Raw genomic sequence first — 21,514 nt, 5'->3', positions numbered from 1 at the left:
ATTGATGAGAGAGAAACATCATCCATCGGCTGCCCCCTGCACATCCCCTACTGGGGGTCAGCGGGAAGCCTGGGCATGTGCCCTGAGCAGAATCAAATTGTGACCTCTTGGTTCATGAGTTGACACTCTACCACTGAGCCACACTGGCCAGGCAAAATGGGGAGAATTTAACAGAGGCCTTGTGAGCTTAAAATTGAAAACAACTGAGAAGCTTTGCATCTTTTAGAAGAAAGGACTGAGGTTAATGGTTTCTCCTCTGGAAGGAGAAACAGTGTCATTGGCTAGACTTGCACAGAGGGAAACTACAGGGAAGGAAGTCTCAAATGTTGGGAATTCTGAGACCCTCGGGAGTTTCTGCCTCTGTTCTCCAGGCCTCACCTGTGTCTCTGCCGACAGGTGAATGAGTCCTCTGGGGATGGAGAGGATGCCATTGTGATCCTGGAGAAGACACCGTTTCAGGTGGAACAGGTGGCCCAGCTCCTCACGAGCAGCCCTGAGCTCCAGTTGCAGTTCTCCAATGATATATACAGCACCTATCACATGTTTCCTCCAAGGCAGCTGAGTGGTGAGCAAGTGGTGCCTGAAGTGGCTGCTTGTGGGGAGGGTGGGATGGTGGGAAATTGGGGAGGGGGTGGCAAATCCATAACTGATTTGCATATTCTAGTGCAATAGTTCTCAGTGGAAGGAAGAGGGGATTTTGCTCCTTAGGAGACATTTGGCAATCTCAGAAGACAATTTTTGGTTGTCAGAAATGGGGAGGCACTTGGAGGGTAGAGGCCAGGGATGCTGCTAAATATCCTATAAAATGCAGGATGGGCCCCCACAAGAAGAAAGGGCAGTAGTGCCAAGGTTGAGAAACCCCGCTCTGGTGTAGTCTCTTTTGAGGAGGGAGTGTGATTCATGGGAGAGAACAGGTTCATCTACTAACTGAATAATAATGATTGTCAACACTAAATTCTTACTATTGTGCTAGACACCATTTTAAGTGCTCTGCTTGTATTATCTTATTTTATCCTCAAAATAGCCTTATTGTGATAGGACTTTACAGGTGAGGGGACTGAGGTTTTTGTTTTGTTTTGTTTTAAATATGGTTTTATTGATTTCAGAGAGAGGAAGGGAGAGGGAGAGAGAGAAACGTGAATGATGAGAGTTATTGATAGGTTACCTTCTGCATCCCCCCTGCTGGGGATCGAGCCCAAAACCTGGGCATGTGCCCTGACCTGGAATTGAACCCTGACCTCCTTGTTCGTAGGTCAACACTCAACCACTGAGCCATGCCGGTGATTGAGCAACTTGGCCAACCAAGATCACGCAGTCAATAGGCAGCAGGAACGCAGATCTTCCAGTAGACGAGGACTTGCTCACCACACTTCTGTGAAATGAGCAGTGTGCTGGGTGCTATAAAGATCAGTTACTTCCCTGAAGGAACTCGCTTCCTAGTAGGGGAGACAGTGTGATTGAGAGAGATGGACTTGAGAAGGGCAGGAATTCAAGGGTTAAAAGACAGAGACTTGGTGTTTTTTTATTTGTTTAATTATTATTATTTAGAGAAATAGAGAGAGAAACATTGATGTGAGAGAAAAACATCGATTGGTTGCCTCCTGTACTCGCCCTCATGGGAGATCAAACCTGAAATGTGGGTATGTGCCCTGACCAGGAATTGAACCTGCCACATTTTGGTGTACGGGACAGTTCTCTAGCCAACTGAGCCACACCGGCCAGGGCCAGAGATTTATTTTTGATTGCAAGTATTCTTTAATTTATTCAAAAGAGGAAGAAGAAGAATATCCCATGCCAAAGCCAGGCATGATGTGAGCTTTTTTCCTCTGGATAGTTGGATTTGGTAGGCAGCTTTGTTGGAAGTGTGAGGGAGACTGGTTGACCTTGAAGGTCCCTTTCAACCAGGAAATTCTGGGATCTGCTCTGCAGCACATATGCTTCTGCCTTTGTACTTTTCTTCTGTCATTTAAGAACAATTCAGCTTTACGGATATCCTGCCACAGCCTTTCTGATCGATTCAGTCTCTTCCGCACCCCCAAGAAAGGGGCCTTTGTTGCCCTTTGGAAATATACGTTACTACTTGGTGTGAGACAAGCAAAGCTTTCACAACTGCAAGCAAAACAGCCTGGTCCTCCATTGAAAGAGAGCCAGATTGATTGGTTCGACTTGACAGAAATGGACGGCTGTATTTACTTTCTCAGGCGGTGACATTTAAACAAATGTATTCTCCGACACAAAGAGGCAGAAGCATGACAGAAGGCACTGTAGCCAAATAGCACCTGAGGCAGCCCCAGACATGCTTGGGGCGTTTATTCTGCTTTCACCCCTTTCCCTCGCCTCCCTGCCTCCCTCTACCCACCCTCCCCATCCTCAGCCAAAATGAAGGTTCTCCACAGAGCAACTGTGTAGAATTCACGACCTTTTCTTATTTTATTTTTCCCGCACTTTTCTGGTACTGCACACAAGGGATGGAGGCCGCTCCCTATCTTTCTCTTCGTTGGTTTTTCCCCCTGAGATAAGTACTGAACGAGCCAGTACTATAATGAACGCCTCCCGACATCTCCATTTGGAAGTCTCATAAGTACCACATAGATAAAATATGAGACTCAGATGAGCAAATGTATCTGAAAGTACTTAGCACATGTTAAATAGTAGCTGCCATTGTTATTCTGATGTGCTGGGCCCTCCGCTGGGTGCTGGAGCTTCAGAGGTGAATAAGCCACTGTCTGTGTCTTCACGGTCTTGTTATGAAAAGAGGGGAGTAAGCTCAACAGGGTTTGGTCATTGCGTGGGTGTAGGGAACAGAGGTCTTTGAAAGCTGGAACCTGTCAGACCCGTTTCCGGTCCCCAGCAGCCAGCCCTGTATTAGGTGCTCAATAAGTGGCTGCTGAAGAGCAAAGCCACAAGCTGGCTGTGTTCTTTCCTGTGGGCCAGGCGTTTGGCAGCCACGAGGTGGCAGCATTGTCAAAGTATTCCTGTAGCCTGCTCCTTTGACCTCCGAGCCAGAGCCTTTCAGTCCTGCCGCTCTGATTTCATTCTCGGAGTCACCAACTCTTAACACTGCCAGGAGGGACCTTAAAATGTGGTTCCTGCAGCCTCAGCTGTCTGAGCCCCCTGCACAGTGCTCCCTGAATTTTTCTGCTTTCTCCAGCTGTTTCTCTAGCTGGAGAAACAGGGGGAGCTTATCTGGGGGAGCTTCCCTCAACCCCCCATTTCTGAGCTGGTTGATCTCCTTATTTCTTCCAGTACTTCTCTGGTCATTGGCAAATTTCTCCTGTAGCCTGAAGGTTTTGCAGTCTTCTCATTTATCACTTCGAAATCTCAGCTGACCACGAGAGGCTACTCGCCACTCCATTAGCATAGTAGACCTTGGGCATCAGAGTTAGACACGCTCGGGCCCTGTCCTAGCACTAGCACTTGCTAGTGGTGTGACCTGAGACAATGTGCTGTTTGAGTTTTAGTGTAGTGCAGGAGTTAAGAGTAAGCCTCGAACCCTGGCCGGTATGGCTCGGTTGGGCGTTGTTTAGGGCACATGCCAGGGTTGTGGGCTTGATCCCCAATTGGGGGCATGCAGGAGGCAGCTGATCCATGTTTCACTTTCACATCGATGTTTCTCTCTCTCCCTCTTCCTTCTCTCTAAAAATCAATTTAAAAAACCTTAAAAAAAAAAAAGAGCAAGCCTCGGGTCAATCATAGCTGGGCTGGAATTCTGGCTTTGCCATTTACTAACTGAATTGGGAAGTTTCTGTGCTCATTTAATAAAGATGAAGTGCTTGCCCCATGCCAGGTGCTGTGCTGGATGCTCTGTGCATTGGGAGTACATCAGATAGACAGCCAACCAGAAAACAGAGGTCTCTGTGGCCCTGAACAGGAGGGCTGCATGGGCTGGACATCCAGGAGGCCTCTGTGGAGATGCCACCCACGCTGAGACCCAAAGGATGGGGAGGGATCAGCTGTGCAGAGCGCTGGTGGGGGGTGAGGAGAATGCCCTGGGGGAGGAGAGAGAAATAGAAATGAGGCCGCTTCGTTGGGACCTTGGAGGGGCAGTTGGTGGCCATGGTGTGTGGCACAGATGAATTTGGGGAAGTAGCTATTAAATTTGATTAGCAACTGAACATACCTCAGGATGATTACGACATAAATAAGAAAGATACCTATTTTTTAACCTCTGCCCACAGTGAGAAATACATTTTACAGTGTGACCCAGTACCTGTGAATAAATACATAGGTGTGCAAAACAATCCCACTCTTACTTTGTGGGATACTCTCTAGTGTTCTAACTTAATTCCAGTCTTGTGTGTTTTCTTGGAAATGCTGGTCATAACCTAAATTAATTTCATCACCAGCCTCATGAGTTAGGACCCAGTGAGAGAAGGTGTATAAAGCTCTTAGCACAGTGGCGGGCACACAGTGTGTATTCGATGTGTTAACCCTTTTCTGTTATTGTTACCCCTTTACAATTCTATGAGCCTTAAGTGGAACAATATATATGTATAACACATGGGAAAATGCCAGGCCCTGACCACAGGCAGGTTTCCTTTCTTCCCCCTGCGGCCATGTGGCCACTGTGAGGATGGGTGGGCCAGACTTAGTGCTGCCTCTGGCCAGCAGGCAGGGCAGAGGCTGGATCACCTCCTCCTGCTGCTCCAGCTCTCACACTGTCACGCCTCAGGCCTATCAATGGAGCCCTTTCATTGAGATCTCTGCTCTCTCTTACCTGGGAAGAAGGGGGGAGATACTAGGGAGAGGGATGTGACTCAGAAATCCAGACTGCGTCTAAAAAGGCCAATTGTTTTCCTGGTGTGGAGCAGGGGTGTGGAATCTCAGGTTCAGAGGAGCAGAAGGCATTTGTTTGAGTGAGGCCAGGGCAGGAGCAGAGGAACCCTGGGAACCGCATCATCTTTTGGTTGCAGAGAACTCCCAGGACTTGAGCTACACGTAGGGATTTCCTCCCTGTGCTCTTCGCAGAGGCGAAGCCTGTACCTCTTGAGTTTAGAGTGAGGACTTGTTTGGGAGGAGCATTTTAAAAGACTAACTTTTCCTGTAAGAGTTTACCTGGCAGCCTTGTTCATGATAGAAAAAAAAAAAACTAGAAAAAACCTGGACATTGGCTCAGAATAGAATAGATAGATAAATTGAGATGTTTTCTATCTTGGCTATCTGGGCTGCTTCTCCGTTGCAGTGAAAATGAATGAACCACAGGAAAAGCAAGACACAAAATACGTACAGTGTGACTCCAGATAAAGCTGAAAAGCAAGCAGAACTAAACATGTACTGTTTAGGGTGCATGCATACATAAGAAAACCAGGAAGGCAAAAGACAAGATTTCTTAACACCTTGTTCAGCAACATGCTCATCTCTGGGGGGCGGGGCAGAAAGGACATCAGAAGTCCTGGTAATGTTCTCTCTTGGACAGTATGCTCCATGCGTGTTTTTTGGTTTTTGTTTTTTAATATGGTTTTATTGACTTCAAAGAGAGGGAAGGAGAGGGAGAGAGCGATAGAAACATCAATGATGAGAGAGTTATTGATCGGCTGCCTCCTGCACACCTCCTGCTGGGGCTCGAGCCTGCAACCCAGGCATGTGCCCTGACTGGAACTGAACCATGGCCTCCTGGTTCACGGTCGATGCTCAACCACTGAACCATACCAGCAGGCCATGCATGTGCATTTTTCAACTTTATTTTAGGTCTTTAAACTGTACATGTTTTATATTTATATACATGTGTACTATATATATTTACAAATATGTACCTTTGTGTATACACACACATTTTATATGTACAATATACTTTCCAATTAAAAGTTAAGAAAAATTGGCAGGTCCTTAGAAGAACTGAGACTGTTTCCCCACTAAATTGTGGAGCTCTACCCTCATTCTCAAGTGTGGTTTCTAGTCACTGCTATTGAAAGTAAAAATGTTTGCTTTAGGCCGCCTTCCTCTTGGGTTTGAGTGTTAGACTTGTGTTTCTGCACTCCGACTTTTCTCTGGGCAGAGGAGCAGTGGGGCCTTGCCCTTTTCTCCAGGGCCCAAGGGAGCTGTGTGGTATTGGCGTGCACTCCAGGATCTGCCAGCCCTGGCAGGACAGGGCAGTGTGGGGGGTCCTCCAGCAACTGGATGGGAAGGCCCTGTACCAGGCTCCATGGGCCCCACTCTAGCATAGACTGGCACAAGCCTCTCACCCCATCCCTGTGGGTGTCCTCGGCAGCTCTCCCATGGCAGCTGAGTTTAAGGACAAGAGTTCTCTGAACAGTAACCAGCAGGGAAAGCCTTGCCAAGCAGGTCACCGCCCGAGCGAGTGTGGAAGAGCACTGCTGTCATCTAGCATGAGAAACTCCCAGGCATGGCCAGCGTGTGACACCAGGGCAAGTCATGGAGTAGCTGTGAGATTCCATTTCTCTGAGTGGAGAGAGAGGAATCTAATAGCTGGCTATCCTGCCTCAGGGACGTCTGTGTCCTATGAGATACAGTATCTCAGGTTTGAGTGGAACCTACAGCTTCTTCAGTGCTTTGTTTATTACCTAGAACTACTCTTCAGAATTGCTAAGGAGCTTTCTCAAATACAGAATCTGACCTAATGAGTAAGAGTCTCTAGGCTAGAGCATTTACCCAAGTCACACTATCATCCGGTCAAATCATTGAGTAGCCCCGGAGGGCTTATATGGGCAGGAACAGGCTCCCAGACCACTTTGCCCCACCTGGTCTGCCCCACCTGGGTCTGCTCTCCCGGAGCAGGTACTGTGAAAATCTCTGGGGTTAGTGCATCTGGTGGTTTCCTCCAGACACCGAATTGAATAATATGCTTCTGCAGCTCTTTCTTAATTTATCAGATTTTGACATGATCAAGTCCCCACAGTGGATGTTAAAAGGTTCAGCTCCTTTAGACCTCGTTTTATTGTGCTTTGCAGCTAACTGTGTTTTTTACAAAATGAGAGTAAGACCCTCCACCAGCGAAAAGATTGCAATTCGCTGAAGGCTCAGGTGATGATTAGCATTTTTTAGCAATAAAGTATTTTTTAAGTATAGCATGTACATTGCTTTTTAAGATATAATGTTATTGCACACTTAATAGACTACAGTATAGTATAAACATAACTTAAATACACTGGGACACAAAAAAATTCTGTGACTCGCTTCATTGTGATACTCACTTTTTGTGGTTGCCTGAAACCAAACCTGCAGTATCTCCAAGGTATGCCCGTGCTTTTCTCTCCCTCCTTCCCTGCTCCTCCCAATTTTTGATGTTTAGATTATTATTTTTAGAATTTTTTAAAATTGCCCTTGGAGTCCCAAGTATACTGAAATCTACAGCAGGTTTTATCATTCTGTCAGGAGAGAATCTCAGGGCCTCCAGCCTTTCCTTCCCACCAATTCTATCCTTTACTCTCTCCCAACTTATCTGTCACCTGTGCTTGTGTTTCACACTGTTGTGGCATGTTCTGTTGCAAACTGTAGTGAGGTCCAGTGTGCTGTGTCTGTCAGTTGACTCTGGGTTGACACCAGTAAGCAGTGCTCACATTGTTGTGCCCGTGTTGACGTGCGCCCCTCCCCCGAACAGAGGCTCTCCGTGCTTGTGCATCTGCTCAGTGTGTAGCCCTGTGCCATGTGGAAGAGAAAGCTGATGTCTGGGTCAAGTGGACTCTCTCTCCCCTTACATTCCAACAGTTCCTCCAAAACTACACTGCTGTTTAGTTTTTCATACTGGAATCATTGTTTTACTCGCTTTCACTTTTTCAGTTTCCAGTTGCCTTTTTGAAAATTGTGGTTAAAAGAACACGGCCTTTACTGTGTTTTTGAAGTTGTCCAACCACTTAGTTAGGTAATTCATTGCATGATGGCTGCTTCCTTCCTGGAGACATTTGCAGACACTGTCTCCTGCTGCTCCCCTCTGGCCAGCTGGGTCTTAGGCACTCTCTCCACCTAGACTCCCTTCCCCCCTCCCAGGTGAGATCCACCACTTTCTGGATGCAGTGTCTTTTCCTTTCTTGCTTTACTCTCTAGCTGAAGTACCTTGTAAGCACTCCTTCAGAAAGAATACATGAGAGGTAAATACATGATTGATGGTTTGACCAAATACAAAATACAAATTTTGTTTTTCTTAACATTAAAGGCATTGATCCATTGACTCCAGGCATTCATTGTTGCTAATAAGATATCTGATGTCAACGTGATTCTCATGTCTTTATAGCTAACTTGGTTTTTGTTTTTGGGGTGTGTGTGTGTGTGTTTAATATATGTTTATTGATTTCAGAGAGAGAAAGGGAGAGAGAAAGAAACGTCAATAATGAGAGAGTCATTGATCGGCTGTCTCCAGCAGGTCCCCGACTGGGGATCGAGCCCACAACTCGGGCATGTGCCCTGACCAGGAATCGAACTGCAATCTCCTGGATCCTAGGTCAATGCTCAACCGTCGAGCCAAGCCTGGCAGGGCTGTTTTTGCTCTTTTTTATTGCTTTGTTAGTTTCCTTTTCTAGAAGCTTATAGTATCTTCTCTTTATCTTTGATGTACTGAAATCTGGTAAGATGTGTGCTGGATACTTTTGGACCCTTTTGATTTAAAGTCTTATGTTGCTCTTCCTCTCTGTACATTTTTTCTATTATTTCTTTGATAATTTCTTTCTCTCCATTTCCTTTATTTTCTCTTTCTGGAAATCCTATGAGTTGCTAGGTTTCCTAGGTTGATCCTGTGTGCTGCTTCTGTTTGCACTGTCGCCATCCCTGTCCTTTCTGTCTGTGGTCTGGTAGATTGTCTTAACTTTGTCTCCCGGGCCTTGTAGTGAAGGTTTTAATTTGGCAATTATATTTTTAATTTTCTTCTCTCTGGTTCTCTGATTATAACATTTTCATAGCATCTTGCTCTAGCTTTGCAGGGCCAAACTGGTGTTACTTTTTCTGATACACTAATTAGAATTGTTTCAAAAATTATCTCCTGACCCTTAGGTGATCTCATTTCCTCTGGGCTCTGGTTTTGGTTGTTTATTTTGGTCATTCTTTCTCAGGCTGCTGGTTTTCCCCAAATGTCTGGTGATCGTCTACTCATTTGTATTTAGAGGAACCAGTCTGACAGTCCAGTGAGCTGGCTTCCTTTCCCTTCCTCTCCTCTCTACCTGCTTGTTTAGATCCAAGATCCTCTGCTGGTGCCCATGGCGAGGCTGGCTGTCACCTCCATGTAGCCCATCCCAGGCTTCCTTTGGTGTTGTCTCCTTCATGCACATGCTGCCTTCTACTTCCTGGCTTTGGAAAATGAATTGCTGTCTCTCCCTGCTGCCTCCCACTCATTCCTGTCACTGTTATGGGTTTGTTTCCTTTTGCATTTCATCACTGCTATTGCATTGGGTTTTGAAGTGGTCTGAGAGGCACCATTAAGTAGGAGTTGGTGGCCTTCCAGGCGTGTCTAGATATGCTGGGTAGGGGTCTCTGTAGGTGTAGGCAGCTTAGGCCACAGAAAAGTTATCCCATTGAGGCCATACCCAGATAGATCTGATGTTGGTGAGCTGAGACAGATAGACACCTCAGCGTCTCCCAGGTGCCCACACACAGTGGGTGGGGTGTATGTTGGACATGGCCAGATCCATGAGATTGTGAAACTTGTGTCCCTTTGACCTAGCATGTCTGCTTTTAGGTATCTGACTGAGAGAGTTGCTCACACACATGCACAAGAATGTTCATTGCAGCATTCTTTGTGATAGGAAAAACAACAACCTCAGTGACCCCTGTTGGCAGCAGGGGGTGGGGGGCCAGTTAACAAAGCATAGTGCATGCATAATGTGGGCTGCCATGCAGTTATTACAAAGATCTGTATGGACTTTCGGGAGATCTCTGAGGTCACAGATAACCAATAAAGGATTAGCCCACTTGTGCCCTAAAAAGGGGGGGAAGACTTTTATGTAGACATGTTCATACTTATGCAAACTCATTAAAGAAAAGACTGGAATAGCGAGCGAACACCCAACTATTATCTGTATTTGCCGCAATGATTGGCATTATTTGAGAATATATCCCTGTGACACTTGGATTGATAGGTAATTTTTAGGATGTTAACCTACTCACCAAACAAATAAACAAAAGAGGCAGATCAAAAGATTAGCCTGGATTAGGGTCCTGGCTGCTTCCGGAGCCTAGTTAGAAGTGACTAAATCCTGAGTTACTGCTTTGTGCCCCCACCGCAAGCCTGGAGTTCTCCCTCTTTCCCTCCCTCTCTCTCTCTGAGGTGGGGCAAGATCCCAAGACTCTGTGGCAGTATTAAGGCTCGAGTCAGCGGAAAAGTCGGCTTACTCAGGACCAGTGGGCAGAGGCAGACTCCCCGCAGGATCGCCGGTTCCATTTCATTGCTCCGATCGGCCGTGGCTGCCAGCCTGTGGCAGCGGGTTTTTGTTGCCCACTCCTGACCGTGCTTCCTAGTGAGCAATAACAAGGATCCCGGTAGTCCTGGGCTCCTGAGTGGGGATGTGTCCTGTGCCTTTGGCCTTCTGCTCCTCTCCCACCACACAAACAATACTGCGCTTTCCACTGAAGTGCGCTGAGACTGGGGCGTGTGCTCTCTCAGAATGGATTAAGGAAATCCCTTTAGACAGGAAGTTGGGAGAGGCCATATTTTGGGATTCCTGAGTGTTCAGCCTAACAGCTCCTGTAGCCTGGTCAGCTCAGCCCCAGAGTCATTCCTTCCTGCAGCTCTAAGGCCGGGATTGTCAGTCTTATCCCATTAGGTCGCAGCCTGGTCGTTCTGTGAAAGTGGAACTTGGGGAGTGTGTAAGCCCCGCGGCCGCCTTCCGCAGCGTTTCCTGTTTCTAAAAGACCATGATCTGTATGGCATCACTGAAGGCCACCCCCACTGCCCAGCCTCCCGTCTCCAGGGCCGCATGCAGTTTCCACATTTGCTGTGGGCCATTAGACCCTGTCATACTCCCTCCTCCCACTCCTGGGCCTCAGGGAACTAGGGAGAGGGGGAAAGGAGCCTTTCAGACCCAGGCATTGCTGAAATCAGCATCTGCCTCCTCTGGCTCTAAGAGTATCTCTGTGCTTTCCTGGAGACAGGTAATTAGCTGTTTGAGATTTGCTGTAGAGTGGTAGAAGCTTCCAGTAGGATCTTGACCACACCCCTCAGCCCTATTCTCCTTGGGCCTTGAGTTCTCCCAGCGTCCCTACAGTGGGGGGCCAGGAATACTCCCCGCCAGCCTTTGACTGCAGCATGGCTGCCTCTGCTCCAGCCTCTGGCCTGTTCTCTCTGGTCACAGGCGCCAGGGCAGAGGAGCGTGTCGCTGAACCAGGGGAAAGTTCCAAGAAAGGGAGAGGAAAGGCAGTTCCGGGACCCTCCACAGCCTCCCCCTTGCCAGCCCTCCCATAGGAGTTCTTAGATGGACTGCTTTGCCTATCTGGGTCATCTAGCCTGGCTCCTGGGTGGCTCTGCTTGGCTTTTGTGGAGGGGAGTTGGGGGGGGGGGGGGCTTTGTACATAGATCACACTTGGCTGTTGCTTCTGCCTTGCTTTCCTGGGCCTGCACATCTGGGTCAAATAAGTTGAAACTAGCTCATCATAGTGAAAGGAGAGCAAAACCCACAGACGGAGCCATGGAAATGACCTCATCGTGTGGAAGCCCATCAGCGAGGGCTGGAAAGCAGTCTTGTTTGAACATGTGTATGGGAAGGAGAGCAGACTGTCTGTGGTTTGCATTTTCATGTTTCATGTGCAGCAGCATTTTCCTGGGGATTTGGCTAAGCCAGCTTTGGCAGCAAGCGGGGGAGGCAGCTGCTCTTTTCTCCGCATAGCCCTGCCTCCCACCTCTGCGAGCAGTTGTGCTTTTGTGTTCCGGTGGGAGATGGGGTGGTTTTATTGGTTGGAGAAGGCCTTTCAGGGGACCCTGAGAGTCTTAATGGGCAAGACAGAGCTGTCCTAGCAAGGGCATCCCAGCCTGCTCGGCTGAGCTGTAGAGAAAGGAGCCTGTGTGTGCAGGGCCGTTGTTGATCTGGGAAGCATTATGTGACCATTCCCACTGCCAAACTTGCCTGTGGATAAAGAGCTGCAGCCCCAAGCCCCTCAGAGGTGACCACACCACCACAAGGCCCCTGTTCTGGGGGACCCCCGCCGCAGGCCTCCTTTCTCACCATCTAGCACTGACCTATTTGGGGGTGTGGTACCACACACCAGTCAAAACAGCCATTGGTCCCTGTTGTGAGCAGGGTCATCTTTAGTCCCTCTGTGTTCCCCACGAGAGCCTGTTCTAGTGCAGTTTCTGGCAGCAGAGCATCCCGGTGATACCACTCAGCCCTCTGGAGATGAGGAGCTGGCTACACTTCGCTGGTCTTCCCAGGAGGCTGGCAGGGAGCACCGCGGCATCACTGTGGTTGGTGTCTGTGCGCTGATGTGCTCCCAGACCTCCCAGTCGGTAGCCCCGGTCACTCCAGCACCTCATTATGCCTTTGGCTTTGCTGACTGGTGTCTGTCTGTCCGGAAGGGTTGGGACTCATCACGTTTCTCCTGTTGAGAGGGCTGCTGCTTGGAGAACACAGCTGCAGCATGGGTGTCTTAGGAAAAGGCCCAAAGTAGGGTGGCCCATCGGGAAAACATTGTTGCATAGAGGAGCCAGACTGCTGGGTTCAAATCTCAGCGCTACCATTGTGACCTTGCGCAGGTTACTTAACCTCTCTGGGGCTCACTTTTAAGGGGCATCTTATTTTTCTATTTTTGATATATTTGTTACATAAGTGATACATATTTGTTTTAGAAAATATTATAAATACCCCCAAAGGTTCTGGCTCATTTGTTTAGAGCATTGTTCCCGATATGCCAGGGTTGTGAGTTTGATGCCTTGTCAGGGCCCATACAAGAAGCAACCAATGAGTGCAGAAATAAGTGGAGCAACAGATCAGTCAATCTCCCTCCCTTCCCCCCCTCCTTCCCTCCCTCCCCCTGCCACCTTCCTCTACCCCCCTACCTCTCCCTCCCCATCTCTCTCTAAAATCAATTTAAAAAATTAGATATTGAAGGTTGAGATGACTCTCAGCTAACTCTTCTCCTCATCACGTAGAGATGCTGTCAGCCAGGCTTATATGCCTCCATCTATGGAACTGGAAGAGTGGCCCGTGCTGAATCTGACCAGCCCAGGAGAAAAGACTTAAATACTTAAATTCTTGGAGGTTCTGCTATGCAAAGGAATAGCCTGATCATCCTAAGATAAAGCTCCAGGTGAACTCACCTGTGTCCACAGGGCTGCCCATCAGCTCCGTAGTTCTCTGCTCTTCGGTGTGAGTACACAGGCAAGGATGACCAGACTTTTGAGTAAAGCCTCAATTGAAAAGAAAGGAAGGAAAAGAAAGAAACATGGAGGGAACAGACATTATGCAGGGAGAAGAAATTTTCAGAAACTATCATTAATCTCAGAGAAATTAGGATATATTGAATGCATAAGAACAAGATATTGTCAATAAGGAATTTTTTTTAAAAGCTCTTGGAAATTAAAAATATAGCAGAAATGAAAATTTCAGTAGGAGGGTAGACGAAGTTGAAGGAAACTTCCTTAAAAGTAGAGCAAAAAGACATAGAGATGGAAAATGGGAGAGAAGAGAAAACTGAAAGAAGGTAAATATCCAAGAAAGAAAGAAAGGACAGACAAAATGGGAAGAAAATGACTGAAGAGATAAGACAGCTTTTCAGGATCGAGGAGCATGATTTTTGATATTGAAAGGGCTCAATAATTACCCAGCTCAATGGGTGAAAATAAGCCCCTCCAAGATCCATGAGCACCATCAGGACATGGGGGTGAGCAAGAAAAAAGTGGTCAGTACACAGGATTGGGGCTCAGAGTGACCTCAGACCTCTTAACAGCAGCTTTGCAATTTCAGATTCTGAGGGTCACTGCTCCCCGTCCAGTAATTTTTTTTTTAATTGTTTTTTCTTTTTTTTTTTAATTGATTTCAGAGAGAGAGGAAGGGAGAGGGAGAGAGAGAGATAGAAACATCAATGATGAAAGAGTCGTCATTAACCGGCTGCCTCCTGCACGCCCCCTACTGGGGATCAAGCCTGAAATCTGGGCATGTGCCCCAACCGGGAATCAAACTGTGACCTCTTGATTCCTAGGTTGATGCCCAACCACTGAGCCACACCGGCCGGGCTGTCCAGTATTCTTTAGGCAGACTCTTCATTCAGCGACAATAAATTCAGATGTTGCCAGCCTCTGAATCTGTCTCCCTCACACCTTATCTCTGGAAGCAGGTTTGTGCGTTAGCTCTGTGGTTCTCGATGTTTGGTCCTCTGATCAGCAGCAGCAACTGCATTTGGGTTCTTGTTAGAAATGCAGATTCTTAGACCCCACCTCAGATCAGCACACTAAAGTTTGAGAACCTCTCCTTTAGCAAAATAAGGACATACATGTGAAAGAGAAAGATGGTAGGTGCGAGAAACAAGATACTGAGTACCGGAGAGATAGGGAGGGGCCCCGGGATGACAGGGCACCAGGCTCCCAGGGCACAGCTCTGCACAGGCTCCTGCCGGAGCGGGTCAAAGGCTCCAGCGAGGCATGTTGCTCATGTGCGTAATGAGTTTTAACATCAAGAGTAGATATGTAAACAGGGATGCAGAGGTGATGAGTTAGTGATAAGTTTATATAAAAGTAAAAAAAGTAACTATATATACCAACATTAATGCTGAAAAGGAAAAGTAGTCATAGAATACTATTCAGCAGTGAACAGCATCTACATCATCATGAATAGTGCTAATGCTGAGTACTGATTTATCCCGAATTGTGACCTGATGGTATCTTGAGGATGGGGGTGAGAGAGACTGTGTCTGTGTGTCTGTGTGTGTGCACGTACATTGGGGTGGAGAGCTGGTAAAAAAGCGAAATCCTTCTATAATGGGAGGTTAATAGGTAATAGTAAAACTGGAAAGTCAAGAAGGAACAAGTTATAAAAATATTTGTAATTTAGAACTATGTAGGTACATAACCAAAGAAATGAAGAGTTGAAAGTGGTGTACAGAGGGAAGCAAGCTCCATCTGACTCTTTAGTCTGTGTGCCAACACATCTTGAAGTAAAAGTAAAAACAAAGCACGACAGGTAGAGAGGCTTTTTAAGGAGCATCAGGAGATCCTCTTAATATCCAGTAGTCCCCCTTACCCATGGTTTTGCTTTCCTTGGTTTCAGTTATCCTCAGTGAAACATTAAATGGAAAATTCCATAAACAAACACTTCATAAGTTTTAAATTGCGTGCCATTCTGAGAAACATGCTGAGATCTCATGCCCTCCCACTCTGTCCTACCCAGTATGTGAACACACTGCAAACAGTATAGTGAGATCTTTTGAGAGAGACTGACCACATTTGTCATAGTCTATTATGTTATTATTGTAGTATTTTATTATAAATGTTCTATCTTATTATTAGTTATTGTTGCCAATCTCTTACTACACCTAATTTATACATTAAACTTTATCATAGGCACATACATGTAGGAAAAAACATAGCATATATACGGTTCGGTACTATCTGTGGTTTCAGGCATACACTGGGGTTTTGGAATGTATCCCTGAGAAGGGGGGAATGACTGTATTTGAAGATTTTTGAGAGATGCGTTTTGGAGGTGTTTGAGATTGTTGCAAGATATTTTTTAAAGAATGCCAGCAGGAAGGCGGGGGTAGGGGGATGTTGCTTCTCCAGCCACAGGGAAAAGCTTCTGGGTGGGGAGATGTCAGGTACAGCTCACCCTGCGCAGGTGGCCCCTTAAATCAGCTTGCTAACGGGTTGGCAGAGAGGGCACCAGGCCGGTTGTCAGGCCTCGTCAGTACATCCTCTTTGGAGAAGTGTCTGTTCAGGCCCTTTACTCATTTTTTTAATGGGGTTGTTTGTTATTTTGGTGTTGAGTTGTATGAATTCTTGATAAATTTTGGATATTAACCCCTTATCAGATGTATCATTGGTGAATATGCTCTCCCATTCAGTGGGATCCCTTTTCATTTTGTTGATAGTTACCTTTGCTGTGCAAAAACATTTCAGTTCGATGGAGTTCCATTTGTTTCTTTTTTTCTTTTGTTTCCCTTGCCTGAGGAGATACATCAGAAAAAATATTACTAAGAGAAATGCCTGTTTTCCTCAAGGAGTTTTATGGTTTCGAGTCTTACACTTAAGTCTTTAATCCATTTTGAGTTTATTTTTGTATATGGTGTAAGAAGTTGGTCTAGTTTCATTTTTTTGCATGAATCTGTTCAATTTTCCCAACACCATTTATTGAATAGATTGTCTTTACCCCATTGTGTGTCTTGCCTCCTCTGTCAAATATTAATTGACTATAAAGACATGGGTTTATTTCTGGGCTTTCTATGCTGTTCCATTGATCTATGTGTTTGTTTTTATGCCATTACCATGCTCCCTTCACCTTTGGTTAACATTTTACCACATCTGCTTTTTTTTTGCCCCAGGTATGCATATGATAATAATTTTATTACTCTTATTATGTATTGAAAAGTAAGTTGCAGATAACATAACCCTTCGTTGCTAAGCACTTCAGTGTGTGTCTCCTAGGAACCAGAGTAAAATGACCCATTCCAGGACATTTCATATCTATACAAAATATTGTGTAACATAGAGACCATTATTAAATGTCACCAATTGTTTCAATACCGTCTTAGAAGCAGAATTCCTCCGCCCCATTGAGATCCAGTCCAGTCTCCAGTGTCCTTTCTCTGTCTTTCCTAACGTGGACACTTTGGAAGAGTTGTAAAGCTGCCTGTTTGTGGAATGTCCCTGGATTCGGGTTTGCTGGTTTTTCCTCACCATTGGCTTCAGGTTGTGCACTTTTGGCCAGAACAACCACGGCACATCCCTCAGGAGGTACGTGGTGTCAGTTTTCCCCTTCGGGGTGATGTTAGCTCTGATCACTTGGTGTTTTCCTTTTGTAATCGTTAAGTAATCTGTGGGGAGCTACTTTGAGGCTGTGCGTGTATATCCTGCTGTCAATGCATTTCTGCCCAGTGGTTTGACATTTATTGGGCGTTGACTCTTGACCAAACTCCTTGGGAAGTTCAGTTGCAGGTCAATACCTTGACTGGCGTTTAGTAGACAACAGAGTTTGCTTTTGGCTGCCATTGGGAAACTTATATTAATTATGACCAGAGAGATTTTATTCCATTTGGGACAGAAATGCTCTTCCTGGGTTTATAGTCTGAAAGGCCAGTTTCATTTAATCATTTGTCCAGTAAGTATTTGTTGAGTGCGTACTGTAAGCCAGTGCTATCCCAGGTGCTGGTAATAAAATGATAAAAAAAAATTTTTAAGTTAGACAACATGAAATTGTTGTCCTCCTGGAAGGTACATTATACGGGGACTCAGACAGTCAGTCTGTACTACCTGGTCAGGTGGTGATGAGTGAAAGAGACAGTGATGAGGTGAGGGTGCTGCTTTAGCCAGGGCTCCCCAAGAGCTCTGAGGAGCTGGCCTCTGGGCAGAGACCTGAATGATCCATGGGAGCAACTGTGGCTTAGGTGGGAGGCCCGCCTAGCAGCGGGAACAGCTGGTACGAGGCCTAGAAATGGGCACATGCTAGATGTGATTTAGTGGAAGTGTAAGGAGATCAGTTTGTCTGGAGCAGAGATATAAGGGGGAGAACGGTGGTACATGAGTTTGGGGAGAGGTCTGGGCATGGTGATGGAGGGCCGCGTTGACCATGATAGGGAGCGAGTAGACTGTCCAGGCTTGAGGGTCAGCCCCTCAAGAGGATTTGGAACTCAGCCAGACCCACCCTTGATGCCAGCATGTGAGGGCCCGGGCTTCCCGTGGTGGTCTGCCAGAGGCTGGCCCCCAGGAGTGACCGGACCTGAGGGCCCTGAGTACAGCAGTGGGGTTTCTGCATCCAGGAAAGGAAGCACAGCAGGAAGTGAGAAATGGAAAAATGTCTTTTTATTTTTTCCCTACCACTGAGGGGAAGACAGGAGGGGGCTGGCCCACTGAGGTGCCTGTTTCCCCAGCACCATGGCTGGCTGGGGCAGTCTTTGACAAGCCTTGGCAGACACAGGCATGCTCCGAGGCCCAGCCACTTTCTGATCTGGAGCAGCCAGGGAGCCCCAGACTGTGAGCACAGGCTGCGTGTCCATTGCCAAGAGGGCTAGGCTGCTCTCCAACATCAGTTCTGCCTTTGTCCCCCGCCCATCTCCCCCGTGCTGTGGCTCGTGGTTTTCCTCCCCATGGCCTAGCCCAGGAAACTGGAATAATCGTGAACCTAAGAATGAGAGCTGGCACTGGAGGAGCACTTTTCTGTTGGGGGAAGGGGCGCTTTTTAAATGTTCCCCATCTCCTGCTCGCTGACTCCTCACAACAGCCCCGGGTTACACAGCTGCCAAGTGCAGAGTTAGGGTTTGAACCCAAGCGGATTGCTGCTGGAATCTCTGTTTTCTCCACCAGCTGCACTGCAGGTAGCCCAGGATTTCCCAAGAGTCCACTGCCAGGGCACAGCGTGCCATTCAACCTATTTCAGGCAGCCTCCTGCCTCCTGAGATCTTGGTGTGCTGATCTCTGGCTTGTGATCCTGGGCTGTTAGAGGTGGTGGGAGTGAGAATTAAAGAACAACTTTTGCTGCTGCCTCCCTTTCATGGTCCAGGCAGAGATACCCAGGAAGCAGGGTGGTATTTACTGAGCATCCCAGTGGGCCAGATGACACGTGTTGTTTAATGTTAGCGACAACTCTGTGAGCAGGTTTTATGAGCATCCTCTAACTGGTGAGGAAACTGAGACTCTGAGAGGTTGAATAACATGCCCAGCCAGATCACATGGCCAGTAAGTGGGGAGTCATGTGTCAGCTCAGGTCCCATATCTCTGCGTCATACTTCTTTGGCTTCTGGAGCTGACAGAATAGGGGCCTTTGATCCTCACCAGAGGTCAAGTGCTAGGCATAACACCTGTGGACGCCTCCCTGAGGCTGTTGGAAGACAATCAGGTTTTCAGTAGGTGTCGAAAGAGCACCAGCTTTAGGGAAAGAAGACCGGGTTCCCGCTCGCCTCTGCCACACCTCGCCTGCCCGCAGTGTGAAGTCAGATAAGTTTCAATTGCCATCAACGCGTTCACCTACCCGTAAAATGGGGATGAAAATCCCCGGTGTCCTCAGACCTCACAGGAAGTGTAGATTGGTGGTTCTTAGGTGGGTCTTGATGTGTGCAGGCGAGCGTGAGAATTTGCTGGAGTGCTCAACCTGCAGGGCTCCTCTGGGTTTCCCTGGATGGCACATCTGAGCCTAGAGTAAGGGGTCAGGGAGGTCACGGGTTTTTTGAGAAACATCCCACTGATCTTAAACCTCGTTTTTCTTTCCTGTCCCTAATATCTTTGTTGAAGCACCATATACACTGAGTAAATGTTAGAGTAGTGCTAACAGTTGTAGCAGAGGTTATTAGAAATAGAGAAAGCGACTTAACCAAAACAAGGCTGTATTTGACCAGGACCCTGGCCTAGAGTCTGTTTAGGAAAACTACACAATTTCCTTCTTGGGAAAACAGTCGTTCTCAGCTATGGCATTTTTATCTGGGGACATTTGGCAACGTCTGGAGACATGCTTGGTTGTCACAAGTGGAGAGGGGGTTTTACTAGCATTCTGGTGGGAGCCTGCAAGGCTGCTAAACACCCTGCAGTGCACAGATAGCCCACAACAGAAAGATAGATAGGCCAGCGATGGTGGTATCAAGGCTGAGAAGCTGTGGATTAAAGGGAGGTGGCTCAGCTGGTTGGAGCGTCATCCTGTACACCAGAAGGTCACAGGTTTGATTCCTGGTCAGGGCACATGGGGAAGCAGCTGATCAATGTATCTCGCACATCAGTGTCTGTCTGTCTCTCTCCTCCTAAAAAAAAAAAAAAACCAACACAAAAACCCCCACAAAACAAACAAACCAATTAAAAAACGGCCATCACTCACAGAGTAAACATTTACTATGTCAGACATTGTTCTAAGTGCTTTACAGGCTTTAGCTCATTTAATCCTCTCAATCCTGTGACACACGAGCTATTATCCTCAGGTGGCAATGGGGAAGCAGGGGCCATGGGAGAGGTTGAACAACCGGACCAGTGTCCGGGTCCTGAGGAAGGAGCAGGAGAGCCAGGACTTGAATTCAATCAGGCTCCAGGGCCGGGGCCTTTAACCACTGTGCCCTCCTGCACTGCTTGGCACTAAGAGGGCTGCTTGGCTTTAAAGTAGATTTTCAGCTTCAGGTCCAGAAACTCACATACCTGGGAATTTGGTGTCTGAGCAGAGCCTGCAACGTTTCATTTCTGTGCCTAGAAGACAAAGGGGAAGGACAAGGGGTAGGGTGGTGAGTTTCCCAGATTCCGAGTACGGCCCAGCTTATGAATTTAGTGGCACAAGGCAGCTTGTGGGAATGGATCATGGGTGACTAGAACCTCAGCCTTCCCTGCCTTTGTCAGGGAATCAGAGGCGGGGCAGAGAATCGACCTAACTCTGCAGGCCGGTCACATTGTGTCATTGCAGATGTAAAGACAACTGTGGTTTACCCAGCCACAGAGAAGCACCTGCAGAAGTACTTGCGCCAGGACCTCCACCTAGTGAGAGAGACAGGAGGCGACTACAAGAATGTCACCTTACCCTACCTGGAGTCCCAGAGCCTCAGCATCCAGGTGACGTGGACTGGCCCAGAGGGGTCACATAGCATGCTGTCCCAGTCAGTGGCTAGTGCATCTTTCTCCAGCATCTGTCAGGGCCTTACCAGGAGCCAGCACTGCTCTGCAACATAGCCTGTGGGGTTGTGGCTGAGAGCACAGTGGCTCCCTGTCTTGACACCACCTTCATGGAGCTTCCTACCGCACCAGGAATCAGATAGTACACAAGCATATAAATGACCGCATGAGATGCGACATCATGAGTGCTGTGGAGAAAACTCAGCAAGAAAGGGACATAAACAGTCCTTCAGTGAGGTGGCCACTGTTTTACAGAGGATAGTCATTGATAAGGGAATTGACTCTGGTCTTGGGCATGTCCCCGAGGCTCCCTGGGGGTCTCAAAGCAACCTAGTCCATTAGAGAATCTGTATCTACCCTACAGTAGCCCTGGTCAGTCTTAGAGTGGCTGTGCCCTCGCCAGGTATCTGTGAATCGGCAAAGACTGATGCCTGATTAGGCCGTCACAGTCCAGACTTTTATTCCCAGTTCTGCCTGCAGCAAACCTGCCTCCAGAAGTTGAATCTCAGAGTAAAACTTCCCCTTCGCTAGTCTCCCCTGCATTCATTCCATGGAGGGCAGGACCCTGTTGTCCCTGCGGGGCACAGTGCAGGCCTCTTCTCCCAGGGGCTATGTTTGGGGGTTGGCAGCATCTTGTGAGTGTCTTCGGCAACTGGACCAGATGCAAGGCCATTTAACTAAGATCCCCATTTCTCCTTGGCATGGGCCTGGTGCCAACCAGCACTTCTGCCTGGAATTGGCCCCGGGTGAACACTCGGTATTAAGTATGACAGATGAGTTGTTTTCTTGCCTGCTCTCTAGCTCCCACTGTCTCCATGTCTTGATCACTCACCCTTGTTTCTCTTGGAGCATTTC

General features: G+C 47.4%; 1 protein-coding gene across 2 annotated transcripts in view; it reads left to right on the top strand.

Annotated features, from left to right (window-relative positions):
• Positions 1-21,514, top strand: part of DCPS (decapping enzyme, scavenger) — a 34,136-nt gene that overhangs the window by 1,274 nt on the left and 11,348 nt on the right. The window contains exons 2-3 of one of the 2 annotated variants that reach the window (XM_016204448.2): positions 397-565; positions 20,454-20,599. In XM_016204448.2, the coding sequence (XP_016059934.2) occupies positions 397-565; positions 20,454-20,599 (315 nt within the window). Of the gene's footprint in view, positions 1-371; positions 566-20,453; positions 20,600-21,514 lie in introns of both variants that reach the window. The other variant, XM_016204450.2, reaches the window with a different exon arrangement.

This window comes from Miniopterus natalensis, chromosome 20, assembly GCF_054644295.1.
Source record: "Miniopterus natalensis isolate mMinNat1 chromosome 20, mMinNat1.hap1, whole genome shotgun sequence".
NCBI classification, from domain to species: Eukaryota; Metazoa; Chordata; class Mammalia; order Chiroptera; family Miniopteridae; genus Miniopterus; species Miniopterus natalensis.
Note: the sequence above shows the minus strand (reverse complement) of the source record. Positions and strands in the feature narration are given on the sequence as shown.